We start from the raw sequence: 15,682 nt of genomic DNA, 5'->3' as shown, positions 1-15,682 counted from the left end.
TTGTTTCTTGTTCCAGGGCCTGGCTACCGAGGGGTGTCCAATTTCTGAGGATTCCTTGAGCCATACAGTCAGGATTTGTGCACATTTCTATATTTGAAGTTTTACGACTATACGTACATCACTTACACATGGGGGGGAGAGAGAGAGAGAGAGAGAGAGAGAGAGAGAGAGAATTCTTTTGGTTCCAGGTAGCCACGTTTCTCTAGAAGCTGGAACTCTGTCAACAAGTTTTTATATCCATTTGCTTACTTGAGGAAAGCCGCCACACTGCTCTGGTCACACACACAGAAACGCTCTACGCCTCTCAGAAAAAGATCCTACGGTTTAGCGCTTCTTTTGTTCAGTTACAGAACACCAAATACTTGGGAGTATTTTCACCATCTGTGCATTTTCAGGAAAAGCAGTCCTTTTTCCTCCCTGCACTCTACCTCCGTGTTAGTTCGGGTCCGCTGACGCCAAGTGCCATACCAAAGAGCTCCTAAATGGAAGAATACTTCTCCCTCATGCGAAGTCCGATCAGGTGTTGGCAGACAGCCTTCCACGTGGATTCAGGGACCCAGTGGTGGCCCTACCATCCCTAAGGGCCTCGGGGTCCTCTGCTGAACCCTCTGCGCGCCGCCAGCAGAGCGAAGAAGAAATAAACTGCGGGGGATTATGCAGGAGCTTTTATACATCCATCCTAGGGCAAAGCAACGACCTCTGTCTCCCACATCCATTGGACAAAACTCAGTCACATGGCTCAACCTACCTGCAAGGGAGGCTGGGAAATGTAGTCTGGCTGTGTGCCCAGGAAGGAATGGGAAGTGCCGGTGAACAGCTGAGGCATTCTCTGCCACGGTCTGCCCAGACCTAGCATCTCCTCTCTTCCGCTAGCTGTTCCACTGTCTGACTACAGTGAGCAGAAGACGAAGGCCTGGACGTGTCATTATGGGAGAAGACGCATACGGTTCCAGAAAGCAAGGGCGTGGGTGTCCACACTCGGCGCCACTTCCACAACAGCACACATCCTAAGCCAGGCCTTCCCCGCCATCAGTAGAAGTCCATGGCCCCCCGAGAGTGAGGGCCTAATGGCTGCCAGACGCTAAATTGTTCTCGCAGAGCTCCACGACAGGAGTTAGGCCAGCCAGGCCAGAAAGCAGGGTGGCGTTCTTCGGTCCTCATTTTTACCACACGTCCACCTGGCCACAATATTTACGGTGGTTGAGGAGCCACAGGGGGTGGGTTTTACCCACTTTTATACCTATTTCCTTTACCCAAGCCCGTGATAATAATCATGACAAAACAGCGACGAAAATGGTGGCATCCGTGGCCTACAGCTCTTAGCCCTCACTGGGTTTTCGGTGTATGCGCCACACGGTGCCACGCCATCCACAGGCGGACTCACTTCATCTTTACCACGGTTCTCCGTGGGGGGTACTAACGGTGTCCCCATCTCACAGGGAAGGAAACTATGGCACAGAAGCTACGAATGTGTCTAAGATGCCACAGCTGGCAAGTGGTGGGACTGAGAGGATCAAAGGCCAACATATACTTCCAGAAAAGTGAGCAGGATGAGGACCACAGCCTGTGATCATGACAAAATTCCCATCCCTTGGGGAACAAACCTTGAACCACGCCAACCAGGCCACAGAACACACGCAGAGCAACTTGGAAAGACAACTACAAGGTGACAAAGTGAAGCGTCTCTCTGGGTTTTTTTGCTTTTGTCTTTTTAACTTTCCTTCTCACTCAACGGCCATTAAAGCCTTTGAGGTGACAAATCAAGAAAACCCAAGAGGGCTTCAAATGCGCACTGCCAGGCCAATACTCTTAATAGCTTGCCTCGCTCGCTGTCTTTTCTCCAGTGTACTTGGAAGTGAACCCCACTTCTCATCATCTCATCCCCACCCCCCCATCACCAGCCTGAGGTTCGCCGGTCTTAGGGTGTGGGGCAAAGAGTTAAAATAAAGCCACACAAGTGGCAACCTTATGCAATGTATTTTTCTTCGTGCAATTGGATTAGTTTTAATTAGCAGAGGCTAAAACTTTGCCAGATGAGCACTCGTGACATCTGATACCTGAGCCGACTTCCAACATCTCTTCTCTCACACTGAAGGCATTTAACCCAAGTGAAACTCAGGAAACCTTCCACGGTGTCCTTCCCGGGGTCTCGTCTCGGTTTGTCCACTTTCCCCCACACCGCCCCAAACTCTGAAGCTCCTGTTCGTGAAGCAAAAAGCCCTAGGACTTCTCACAGGGAAAAGGATTTCTGCGGTAGTTATTCGTGCTGCACCGCCCCCCTCCGCCCCCAACCCCGAAGTTCATCTCTAGAATCCAACTCTCCATAAACACGCGCCATCTTGCTGTTGAAGCTCTGCAGGGGTGAGGAGGGGCTGGCTGAGGCAGAAGAACTCTGATGCGAAGTTAAAAAGGAAAATACAGCTTTACTTGCATTATTAAAATATAAATACAGGCTTGAGGAAGAGAGTCCAGATGCATGCTGGAGAGAAACATAAATATTGATATTAAATTCTAATGAACATTATGTCTCACTGGCTGTCGTGTCTCCTCTTTGCTCCCTCAGACGTCTAGCACTCAAAATCAAGAGTAGGTGAACTCCAGAACGGGGCTTCTTATTTCACAGGTCTAGATGCACTCAGACAGAATAATCAGAAATCAGATTTTCAAAAACTTTGGTCACCCTCCACCCAGGCTTCGAGCATCAGCATTGGCTGAAAACACATGTACAAATCGGTACCCCCTGCCACTTCCAAATTGGCCTAAGGTGAACAAGGTCCTTTTTTTCACGTCCCTTAAAATGATATTTTAGCTTTATCTTAAGAAAAACTCCTACTTCTTTTTTTTTTTAATTTTTTTTAACCTTTATTTATTTTTGAGACAGAGAGAGACAGAGCATGAACGGGGGAGGGTCAGAGAGAGAGGGAGACACAGAATCTGAAACAGGCCCCGGGCTCTGAGCTGTCAGCACAGAGCCCGACGCGGGGCTCGAACTCACAGACCGTGAGATCATGACCCGAGCTGAAGTCGGACGCTCAACCGACTGAGCCACCCAGGTGCCCCCAAAACTCCTACTTCTAAGCAAATCCCGCGGCCTCTGAGGCCAGATTCTGATCCCTCCGCCCCGATCCTGCCTACAGCTCAGCACCAAGATGTTATCGACAGCCAGCGCCATCGGGCCAAAGGGAGGAAACGCCACCGTTCCAAACTGTCTGAGTCGGATCCTCCGGGAGAGCCCTGAAAACATTTTCTTCCATGCCCATAGCCATACAACAGGCCCGGCAGGGGCTGGGGTGAGGGCACCCGAGTTCAAACACTGCTCTCCTAACTCAAACGAGCATTATCCATCTGGAACGCGGGAATAGTCTGTATCTTACTACGGGTGTGGGCCGCACAGGTGAATACAGTTGTTAAAACTCATCAAACCACACACTGGACCGTATGGAAAGTAGACCTTGATTTTATTTGAGTTTGTTTTTTTTTTTTTAAGTCTCAGAACACCTTTTAAAATCGTCCAAGGCAGCAAAATATGATTAATCAACAAGACTCTGGAAGCGCGGACTCCCTTGACATTCAGAAGTGGCTTTACAAAAGGCATTTGACACATGTGAGAATTTGCTCGCGCTCCTAGAAGGACTGGGACACGTTGTAACATGGTTTCCTTTGAAGCGCGTCTGGCAGGGTAAGAGGGGAGGAGAGTTTTCCTTTCCCCTTCAATTTTATGCCCTCCTGTATGGGTCGCATTGCCTAGCCCTAAAACATGAATCAAAAAATGTCAACAGCTCTAAAGTGGATCCAACCACTTCTCATTACTTCCGCCAAACCACCTCCATCTCTCTCACCAGGAAAGCTGCGGCCGCCTCCTACTTGCTCCCTCTGCTTCTAGCCCTGCCTCCCCGCAGCCTTCTCCAGTCCCAAGAGCCCACGTGACCCCTTCCAACTCTAAGTCAGTGCTGCTACTCCTAGGCTTAAAACACTCCACTGAGGCCCCATTTCACTCAGAGTAAAAGGCCTCAAAACGGCCCACAAGACCCTCCATGAAGCACCCTCTGCCCCTCCTCCCTGGCCCCCCCTCTTCTCCCACTCTTCTCCTTATGCCACATCCACCACACGGGCCGGCCCCTTTGCCATCCCTTCACCAAGCCAAGCATGCTCTCGCCTCAGGGCCTTTGTACCAGCCCCGCTTCCCTCTGCCAGAGTCCTCTTCCTCCAGCTCTTTCCGACCTGGGCTCAAAGGCTGCTCCCTCCGTGAGGTCCACCTGACCACACCATCTCAAGCAGCAACTCCGGGTACCCGAGTGGCTCTGTTGGTTGAGCAACTGACTCTCCATCTCGGCTCAGGTCCCGTTCTCAGGGTCATGAGTTCAAGCTCCACGTGGGGCTCCACACTGGGCACGGAGCCTACCTCAAAAAAAAAAAAAATTAAAATAAAAAACGAAAATAGCAACCCCACACCACAAACCTTGTCAGGTTCGAGTCCTCTGACTGGCCCTCAGTTTCTTTTTGGCCCCTAACACAGCCTCCTAAGAGGCTTTGTAATCTCCTTAAAGGTGTGATGTTTGTTCTTTATGGTTTTTCTCTCTCTGCCGAAAGCTCTTTGTAATGTCTTGCTCACTGATGAAACTCCAGTGCCTAGAAGAGTGCCTGGCCTATAATAAATGAACGAATCTAAATAATAAGAGCATCGGTCAAATTTTATTTCTGTACTTCCCTGCATAACCAAAAGAGCCCCCAAAGAGCATAGAAATCTTAATAGTTCGCTGACCGTGCACAGGGACATTGCGCTGTTTGGCCCGCTGTCTCCTTCCCCTGACCCGGCATCTCACAGACTTAGGCACAAGGTTCACCTACCTGGAAAAAATGACCACGTGCCTCCCACTCTGCACGCTCCAATTACAGCGCCAGGGAAATGACAGCCAATAATGACCAGGGGCTCATCACGTGCCAGGCACGGTTTTCAGTGCCCGTACACCTTGATTCCTTCGATCCTGTCAACAACCGGATGCCAGGAAGTACTCTCGGTACCTCCATCCCATAACAGACCAAGAAAAACAATTCGAGAAATTGTCCAAAGTCACACAGCTTTGAAGGGGTGGAGCTGGGATTTGAGCCCTCGTGGTCTGACTCCAGAGCCTGCACTCTTAACCACATACTCACTTGCTTCTCAACAATTAGATAACCCGGACGCTCGCCAAACTTACTCAAACGGAGCCTAAGCAAACGCCAAAGGTCATGAACTCCAGACCTTTCCCTCAGAACAGAGAACGAGGACACGAGGTTCCCCCGGGTGTCCTAAAAGAAAGAGATAAGCACTCTGATTCTCTGCCTTTCACAAACCAAGTGCCTTGGAGTCAGAGAAATCGACCCTAGGACCCAGAAAGTCCCCTTGCAGTCCAATGCTGTGGTCATCCTATGGCCAAAACACCAAGAGTCCCCAAAATAAACTCTTTATCCATTCTCTGTAAGAACATTTAAAGGGCCCCTCTGATGGCTGTGAGTCCCGTTTGAGCCAAACTAACCTCAGTTCGCTTTTGAGTAGGGTTATTAGATGGGGAGATCAAAGGAATGCTACAGACATATGGTATCTTGATTTCAGCAAACCATTTGACAGTCGCTCGTGATGGTAAATCTTGTGGGCAAGGTGAAGAAATGTGGTTTGAATGGGAAGGTGGGGGGTGCATCTGTGGCAGCTGCAACAATGGTACCCAAGGAATGGTGACTGACAGACATCACCTCGGAGGGACACTGACGGTACTGCCTGCCAACCGATTCTGGCCTTGAGTCCATCTGAACGGTCATTTTATCAAAGATGTGGACGACGGGCTAGAATCATGTTTATGTCTGCAGAGAGCAAAATGCTGTGGGCAGTAGCTGACACATTGCATCAAGATTTTAAACCATCACCACTGATTGGAAATGAAAGAGCAAGGCAAGCAAGATTCAATTGAACAGAGACAATGGGGGAGTCTTGTGAAATTTAAGTTCAAAATACCAAGCGCACAATGGAGTAGAGGAAACCCCGTGTAGAACAACTGCCGCTGGAAAGGGAAGTTTGCGGGCCCTAAGGGCAATAATGCGGCAACAATGCCCTGCAATGGTTAAAACAACAAGGGCCACTGGGCCACCTCAGTCCAGCAGAGTGTTCAAACGAAGAAAGGAACGGGTCCACTTGTGTCCTGCAACCCTCGACGGGAGGTTGGATTGGATAGGTGCTCAGGCCTTTCCCAACTCTGAGAATCCCAAGATTCTCCAACTCTTGTTAAATTCATTTTATTCTCGGTTAATTTCACATCGAAGGACTTAGGTACTTCACAGTTAAGTCATCTTTCAGCATATGGACGCCCACGTCTTCAGATTCCTGTTTCAGTACACGCTGACCTTCTCACGTTCGTTAGGGAACTGAGCAGTGGACATTAACGTCAGAAACAAAACTGGACCGTGTCTGTCTCAGTCATTCACAATGATGAGCGAGACGGGATCTCTGCCCTCTGTGGGCTTGCAGTGTGGTTGAGGGCTTTCCAAATCCTTGTTTCCACAAATTTAGATCTTAGAATGAGAGCCTTACATTGAGAAACCACTCCCATCTCATATTTATTTAGTTAGTTAGTTATTGAGAGAGCGTGCGTGCAAGCAGAGGACAGGCAGAGAGAGAATCTTAAGCAGGTTCCATGCTCAGCAGGGAGCCCTATGCGGGGCTCGATCCCACAAACCATGGGATCATGACCTAAGCCAAAATCAAGAGTCAGATGTTAACCCACTGAGCCACCCTGGTGCCCCCCTCATTATTTTTTATTTCACTTATTATTAAGATGTGATTCATGAGGAATTCTTGATGCAAAAAGAACTTTGAGGAATTTTTGTGATTGATGGTTTGTTCCAGGCATACTCTTCCTATGATTTCTAAGTACAGTGTCCTACAAAATCTTGTGTTCCATGATTTTTAATAGTAAAAATAAAGGAAAAAGAAATAAAATTGAGCTGTCAAAACAAAATTCCAATCACATTTAAAATTGTCTCTGTCCCTAAAATCTCAAAGCATTATATGAAGTCAATGAATTCTTAAGACTCGGACGATAGAAGAGATTTCATATGTCATTGCAATTTAAAGGTAATGCCCATTAAAGGTAGACCAGAAGCTCTGAGACTGGAGACATTTCTGAGAGCTTATGTGGAATTTACACTTTCCTGACGGCATTATGTGGGAAAGGCCTCCACAAACAGGAAGAAAAAAAAAATCTTTTTTGTTACCGTCTTAGCATTCTCAGCCCCACAGAATCTCAAGGATTTCCTAGGTAAAGTGGTTCAATAGTTTTGATTTAAAAGCCCAATCCAGTACAGCAAGAAAAGTCTAGAAAGAAATGTGTTGCTGTTACTAGTTATGAGGAAATTACAACCATGAATTATTAACCTTTGAAAGATTGCTTTCTTCTCAGTTGTTCCGTGATGGATTTAAAAGCAGCTTTCAATGGAGCTGTTAGGATCTCATAACGCATCAGAGAAGCTCGCTGAGCAGACAGGAGGAAAAGAAATCTAGCCACAGTTGCTGAAACATCCAAAACAACACTGCAAGGAGGGGGGCGGGGTGTTGCAAGTGGCAGAACAGACAGAATGGGGGAGGGGGAAAGAATCATCCCTCTAGGAGCAGAATGAACCCGTGATTAGTGTTACCATATGAGCCCAAAATGATGAATTCACCCAATGTGTTACTTCCTACTATCTTTCTGGGTTTAGCAGTTTATGTGTCCGCTCTGCTCTGGCTGAAATGCTTCTCAAATAGGGAGCTTGGATCTCCAGGGGCCACCACTGACCCCATTCCACAGGTCCATAAACAGTACTCTCAAAGGCTGACAAATGGAACACTAAAGAGTGGATGTGTCTTCATCATAGTAGACTTGAGTTCCTTCTGTACCCCTTCTCACCCCTGAAGCACTGAAGATGTGCCCTAAAGGGTAAGAAGTTATTTCCGGACCCACTGCAGAGCATCTGGGAGGGGCCAGGCATGTGGCTAATATAATAATCCTGGGGCAAATAGCTCAAGGAAAAAGAGTGAGAAACATCACCTCTCCTATACTCCTAGCCCTATGTCTCTGCCCTCACAGTTTAAAAATTAAACAGATTGTTTTGGTCCAGGTTCCCCCAGACCCTATGAGTGCAAATACAAGTTCAAGTAGTTTATGTGGAAAGCAACCCCAAGAACCACCCACAGGGGAATGAGACAGTGAGATGGAGAAAGGGAGGCCGAGAATACACAGTGCATTATCAAACAAGTCAGCACGGTGGGCACCTAGAGCTCAATCCTACTGGGGTGCCCTGAGAGATGGTGTATACCATTCAAGGAAGCTGAGGCATTCGTCCACCAATGCCCCATCCACCAATGGTTGAGTGCTGCTTCAGGAGCATTTAACTCACCGCCACTTCTGGCTTCCCCTACATTCAAGACCAACCATGGTCCATTAGCCAGGGAAAAAAGCCCCAGGCAGAGTCAGGAGTTTACCATAAGCAGCCTTCAGCATGTGAGGTGAGGGCTGGAGGAATACAGACAGAGTGCCAACACTGGTGGCTGTTTGGAATGAGAAAAGCTAAAAGTTAGCACAGAGTTCTAGAAAACTTGTAGGTGGGGAGGTGGTTGGCAAGGAACTGGGTTCCACTTCACGGAGGAGATGCTGTGTTGGCTGAGTATCAGAGAATGAGTAGGAATCAGCCAGTGAAATGTTCCAGAAGCAAAGAGTAGTATACACATAGGCATGAAGAATGAGAAAGCCTGGCAAGTTGGGGAATGCCCAAGAGTTCAGTATGACTGGATTAGGGTAATAGATGGAGAAGACAGAGAGGGACAATGGGTAGAAGGGCCAGAGATGAAGCTTGTCAAGTGGACAGAAGCATATTGAGAAGGGCCTTGATTTTAATATAGTAATTCCCCTGGATTTGCGTGGCAGTGCATGGGAGAAAAGTCTAGTGCTTGGGGGCATAGCTTGTGGACTCAGCCCTGGATCCTAATTCAAAGCTCCAGCATTTTCTAGATGTTGCTACCTGGAGCAAGTTGCTAATCGTCAGTAAAGTGGGAAACTAACAGTAGCTCTCTCACAGAGTTATTGTGAGGACTGAATAAGTAATTCATATGACTAGCACAAGGCCTGACATAGAGCACAACTGAATAAATGCTAGCTACAAAATAAAATCAATCCACTCGCTAGATGACAGAAGTGTCACTTCAGTGCAATGGAGAAATGACAGTCTTTTCATTAAGTGGCAATGGATTAATTGTGCATCGATATGGAAAAAATTAATCTTGACCCCCTACCTCACACCATTTGCAACTATCAACGCCCTATGACTCATGACTGTAAATGACAAAGGCAAAACAAAAAACTTCTATAACACAGAAGAATATCTTTATGACCTTGGGGTCGGCAAAGATTTTAAGAACAAACAGAACAGAACACAAAAAACACTAGCCATAAGGAAAAAGATTGATAAACTGAACTACAAAAAAATAAGAATTTCTGCTCACCAAAAGATAACACTCGGAGAGTAAAAAGGCAAGCCACAGAGTTAGAGAAGGTATTTGCAACACCTAGAGCTCACAAATGACACATATCCACAATATATAAAGAACATCTACAAGACAATTTTAAAAGGCACAAGAAATCTTACTGAAAAATGAGCAAAGGCCATGAACAGGTAACAAAACAGCATATCCAAAGGGTCAAAAATATACACGAAAAGGTGCTCAATCTCACAAGCCACCAGAGAAATGCAAATTAAAACCACAATGAGATCTTTACTATTCTAACCCACCAGTGTAGCTACAATTAAAAAGACAGTACCAGTGTTGGTGAGGATGCGGAGCAACTGGAACTTTCACGTACTTCTGGGAGTACAAATTGGTATAACCAGTTTAGAAAACGGTAGGCAGTAGCTACCAAAGCCAAACATATACATCCCCTGTGCTCCAGCAATTCCACTCTTAGATATATATCAAACAGTTGGGGGTATATTAGGTCATCAAAACACATGCAGAAAAATGTTTGTGGCAATAGCCCTAAACTAGAAACAACCAAAATGTCCATCATCAGGAGAATGGATCAACAAATAGAGGAACATGCATGCAGCGGAATGTTTTTCAGCAACAAGAATGAACAATCTACTGTATATGTAACAACATGGAGGAAATCTTACAAACATAATGTTGGGGGAATAGTGCTAGACACAAAAAGTATATACCATGTGACTCTACTTACATAAAGTTCAAAGCCAAAACAATCTAACTGATGGGGGTAGAAGTCAGAATAGTGGTTACCTTTGGAGTGGGGGACAGTGACTGGTAAAGGGAGGTTGTTTCAGGATACGGCCATGTTTTATTTCTTGATCTGGGTGATGGTTACGTGAGTTGTTCACTTTGTGAAAATTAACCAAACTGCACACTTACAGTCTCTGCACTTTTCTACGAGAATGTTAAGCTTCACTACAAAACCGACTTTAAAACTCAGTAACTAAATACAATCAACAGCAACCAAAACGCCAACGATATTAAAATGTCTAAGGATGAATGGCTGGGGGTCGAGGCTTGTGAAGTAATTCCAAAGTCTCAGGTTTTAGTGACTGAAAAGCTGGACTTACTTCAAGTTTATGACCATAAATCTCAGAAGGCTCTCAACACAGCCAGGTAATCCTGCTTCCTTACTGAGTCCGAGTTCCCTCCCTGAGACAACATTAACACCCTGCCTTCTCTCCTCACATCACTGACACCATCTCGGCTGATGACCCCACCATGCACTGCACTGAGAAAAACCCGCTGTAATCATGTAGGAGCACCCCATCCCCCCCCCCCCCCACACACACACACCAGCTCAGCAGCCTGCCAGCCATCTCTACCCGTATATCGTACTCACATCTCCAGCCTGGGCCTCTCTTTTGAATTTGGAATTCACACATCTAATTGTCTAAGACACATAAGGTATCTCAAGATAACATGGCAAAAATACAAAACTATTGGTGCCACACACACACACACACACACACACACACACACACTAAAATATCCACTCCTCCATTAATTAGCCTTACCCATTTCTGGAAGTAGTACCCCCTTCTACAAGTTGTTTAAGAGCAAAAAAAAATCTAGGAGTCGTCCATAATAATTTTTTTTCCTCTCCTCTCTGGTACCCAATCCAATTAATAAATCCTGTCAATTGTATTTCCAACATGAATTCAGAATCCTACCACCTTTCACAATCTCTATAGGTACCTCTCAAGTCCTGACCACCATCACCAGTCACCCTGTCTAACTGGTCCAGCCGCCTCCAGACTTGCCTCCAGAGTGACTTCACTGAAGTATATGCCAGATCGGGTCACCCCTGCAAAAACCACCCCAGCCTGGCTCAGGGCAACAGAAAGCAGCTGTCCGTGGATAAAGGATAAGGGATGGTGTTCAGGGCGGGAAGGCCATCCAGGGGGTATGGAGGTACCCAGACCCCTTCAAATTCGGAGAAAAGGAAGCAGGGGTTATTTCTAGGCTTCCTCTCCCTTTGAAACTCCCTTAGGCTTGGGGCGCCTGGGTGGGGCAGTCGGTTAAGCGTCCGACTTCAGCCAGGTCACGATCTCTCTGTCCGGGAGTTCGAGCCCCACGTCGGGCTCTGGGCTGATGGCTCAGAGCCTGGAGCCTGTTTCGGATTCTGTGTCTCCCTCTCTCTCTGCCCCTCCCCCGTTCATGCTCTGTCTCTCTCTGTCCCAAAAATAAATAAAACGTTGAAAAAAAATTAAAAAAAAAAAAAAGAAACTCCCTTAGGCCTTGAACAATGCTGAAGGGAGATGCATCACATAGTAGATGCCGGTGGTAGTCCACCCACAGCCCCTGTGCCCTCCCCAGAGGACCCCCGCAGACATTCCTGTACACAACACAGGCTTTGTGCAACTGTCTACCTGGCCCAGGAGCCTGCAGAGCACACACACGGGGCAGGCGCCAGGAGCCAGGGAGTTCGTGCTCCAAGTGTTACTTCCCATCGGTGAGGGGTAGAAGTTGGTGCGTAAGTACTGAAGCTTCCTCACCCCTCAGCAGAACACTTGTGAGGGGGGTGCTGGATTGAATCCCAGTTGCCCACAGTGGTAACCAACTCACAACATGCATGAACTTTCCTCCCTTCCCTGTCTCACCTCCCCACGCCCCCCTTGTGCTTCCAGGAATCTGCTCTCAAAGAAACTACTTGCACAGAAATCCTTATCTCTGGGTCTGCATGCTAGGAAGCCCACACAAAAACACAGAACGTTGTGTCTTTCCTTCCAAAGGTTAGGTTTTCTATGACACCAGACGACAACAATGCCATCCTAAGTTTATATGGACAAAAGAAGAGAGACATCTGGACACAGACTGTGGACACAAGGTTTTAGAAAAATTAAAAAATAATAGGAGATTTTAAGCCCATCCCTGGGTATTAATTAGCCCCATCTTTATTTATCTAGCCATGTATAAATACATATAAAGAGTACTCCTGTAAAAGAACCTGGAAAGATTGTGTTAAATTCCAGACACATAACTGCCCACTACTGTCTCTAAAGAAAGAGGGGAGAAGGGGGCACATTCTGCCCCAGCACTGAGTTTCACTTGTGTGAAATCTAATTTAAGGAGCCATGTGCCCCCTCCACACACACACAGAAATGTATGCACCACTCAACGGTCTGCAAAACTTCCCTCCAGTTCTTTTGAAGTGAACTCACCACTCACCCCAACCGCACTCCCCAGATATCAGCGCTGTAGAAAGTGAAGGGCTTGTCCCTGCTGTGTGGTTTGGGGTAAGAAAGGAGGCAGGATTAAAGCGCTCATTTCAAGTCCCAGAAGTAAAATATGACTTGGCCTACGGCAATCCTAATTCTTTCCAGAACTCATCCCGGAATTGCCCTTTTAAACAACCAGTCATTAACCCAACTCTGGGTCTTTTATAGCTTCGAAAACCGATCGCGCACATCATTTATTCATTAGGCTTATTATTATTATTGTTATTGCAGAAAAGCAGCGAATTCCCGGGGCGCGGCGCAATGGGGTTTTTGTTGGGGGGGGGGGCGCCAGTGGGAGCGTCGGCGAGGACACAGGGCTGGGTGGCAGGGCAGAGGTGCCCGGAAATCCCAGAGGAAGGATGCCGCGACAGCGCCCCCGCCCCGAGCTCTCCGAGGCCACCGCGCTCGGGCGCAGCTGCTGCAGCAACGGGGGAACCTTCTTATGTAAGTGAGAGCCGCTGACATCACCTTCGCCGCGAGCGTCGCAGCCGGACTAGGCGCCAAAGGACCGGCGCGCGGGCCTAGTGCCCCCGCCCACCGTCGGTTCGTTCCTAAAGGATTCTGCCGCCGCCTGATTTGACCGACCGTGCGCCAACGGGCCCTACGGAGCGCCTCTGGGAGGGCAGATGACACAGAATGACATTTAGTGGGAGCCCTAGTGTGTCGCAAGAGTGAAGTTAAAGGGCAGCAAAGATGCCCAAGGGTCTTCCACACGCGGGTGGATTTGGGTGACAGTACGCGGTGGAGGAGTGGCGGGGGGGGGGGCGGGAACGGGGACACGCCTCCGGGATGCTCCGAAGGCAGATGGCACACAGAGCCATTTAGTAGGAACCCTGCGCTGGCGGGTGCCGAAAAGATGCCCAGGGAGCTCATAGATCTCTCCAGGGCCCGGGCCACTCCTCCCTCCACGCCCTTCCCCGCGGTCCCTCCGGGCCACAAGGCTGGAGCAGAGGCTTTGGAGTTCACTTGCGAGGCGTGCTGCGCCGCGCTGCGTCGCACCCCAGCTCAAGGCACAAGTTCGGGGCTAGGCGCAGACCCTGTGGTGGCAGTAAGAGTGACAAAACCTCTACGGCGTGGCAGAAGCCCTAAAAGGGCACTCGCTACCCCCTCGAGCCCCCCAAACACGCATGGGGGGTACTACATAGGGCTCGGGGCTGGGAGGCTGGAAACCACAGAAGTTGCACCAATCCCCCGCCCCCCCCCCGGGGAGGGACGGGGTAGATGAGCTCCGGAGATGAATGACAGACCCCCCCTACCTCCCGGGTCCCCATACACGCTCCCTCTCGGCCCGCGGCTGCCCGCGAGTTCCGAGGCCGCCCCTTTAACTTTCTCCCCGCCGCGACTGCATCCCTGTCTCCAGCCTAGCCCGAACTCCCAGCCAGAGGAGGGCTGGGGTGGGTCCCGGAGGAGGGGAGGGTGGGGAAGGGAGAGTAAGGTGCAAGCTGCAGCGGCCGCGACGCCGGGATTGCGGTGACCGGGGAGGGCGCGAGGGTGCGGCGCCGGAGCGGAGGGGCGGACGGCGCGGGTACTCACGGACTGCCTCCTGCTTGGGGTCCAGCGTGCCGAGGACGCGCTGCACGCCACCGAGCTTGCCCTGCAGCGCCCAGACGCGGCGGTGGGTCAGCTGGATGTCGCTCTCAAGCTCCTGGAAGAGGCTGCACGCGTGCCGGGCCACGTCCGAGAGCTGCCGGAGGACGCGGGCCAGCGCGGCGTTGCTGACCGCGCACAGGTCCAGCATGAGCAGCACGGCCGCGGCCGCCGCCGAGGACGCCTCGCCCGCCGCGGCCGCGGCCGCCGCCTCCGCGACCCCCGCCGCGCTCTCCTCTCCCGCTGCTGGCGCCTCTCCGTGCGGCGGCTGCGCCTGGTCGGTCGGGGCGGGCGGCGGCGGCCCGGGTGGCGCGGGGGGCACATGGGGAGGTTCCTCCGGCCCGGGCGCCACGGCCTCGTCCCGTCGGCCGGGCGGCTGCAGGGGCGGCGGCGGCTCGGCGCTGCCTCCGTTCGCGTCCTCCGCCGGGCCGGGCGCCGGGCGCCGCTGCCGGCACAGCCATTGCGGCTCCACGATCCTCTTGGCGAAAGGCATCCCGCGAAGCCGGGCCGCGACTTTCTGGTCTCCTCAAAGAGCCCCTGGCGAGCGGGTAACCGGGCGCGCCCACCTGGGCGGAGAGGGAGCGGGAGTCGGGCAAAGGCGCGACCGGGCGGTCCGGGTAAGCGGGGGCTCCTCCGTTCACCTGGTCTCCTCCTCTTCCCCGCCCCTCTAGCAAATCAGTCCACCTGGTCCTCCTCCGGGCGCACCGTTCCCTGGGTAGGATGACAAGAGCCGGGCACGGAAATCCGGGGGGTGCGCCTGGGCTCTCCTCACTTGCTTCCAACCCCGGTCGGCTGGCTCAGCTCCATCATTCCTGCCTCGCCGCCGCCGCTGCCGCCGCCCCGGCCGCCACCGCCTATATAAATGGGCGTGTATGTGTGTGTGTGTGTGTATGTGTGTGTGTGCGTGCGCGTGTGTCTGTCTGAGTGTGTGTGTGTGCGCGCGTGTCTCAGTGTGAGTGTGTGCGCGCGCCTCAGTTTGAAAGTACCCCGGCGCAGGCCTCTCCCCGCGCGCCCCTCGGCCGCCCCGGGGAGCGACTGCGCCCGGGATCTCACTCCCTCTCTGGGCGGGCGGGGAGGAGGTTTCGGAAAGGCGCTTTGAAAACCCGGAGAGAGGAATCCGCCTCCAGCCCGGGCGCAGGAGGCGGCGCGGGGGCGGCGGGGCGGACGCAGGGCGGAGGGAGGCCGGGGCGAGGGGGGCGCAGCGCCCTGTGCGGCCGCTGGGAGTCACTGGTGGCCTCGCCGCGCCCGGCGCGCTCCGACGCGCAGACACTTCCTCGCACCCAAGGGGTTAGGATAGAGACTCTCAGCGTGGTGGGGGCGGGGAGTC

The 15,682-nt window shown here is 50.9% G+C and overlaps 1 protein-coding gene across 1 annotated transcript in view; it reads right to left on the bottom strand.

The window, feature by feature from the left end:
- The window catches only part of NHS (NHS actin remodeling regulator), a 340,674-nt gene extending 325,263 nt beyond the window's left edge, over window positions 1–15,411 (bottom strand). The window contains exon 1 of the mRNA XM_047843171.1: window positions 14,302–15,411. Coding sequence (XP_047699127.1) covers window positions 14,302–14,848 — 547 coding nt within the window. The 5' untranslated portion in view covers window positions 14,849–15,411. The remainder of the gene's footprint in view (window positions 1–14,301) is intronic.
- Window positions 15,412–15,682: the final 271 nt, after the last annotated feature.

The sequence above is a fragment of the Prionailurus viverrinus genome, chromosome X (genome assembly GCF_022837055.1).
Source record: "Prionailurus viverrinus isolate Anna chromosome X, UM_Priviv_1.0, whole genome shotgun sequence".
In the NCBI taxonomy this organism is placed as follows: domain Eukaryota; kingdom Metazoa; phylum Chordata; class Mammalia; order Carnivora; family Felidae; genus Prionailurus; species Prionailurus viverrinus.
The sequence above is the reverse complement of the archived record's forward strand: the minus strand, read 5'-3'. Positions and strand labels throughout refer to the sequence as shown.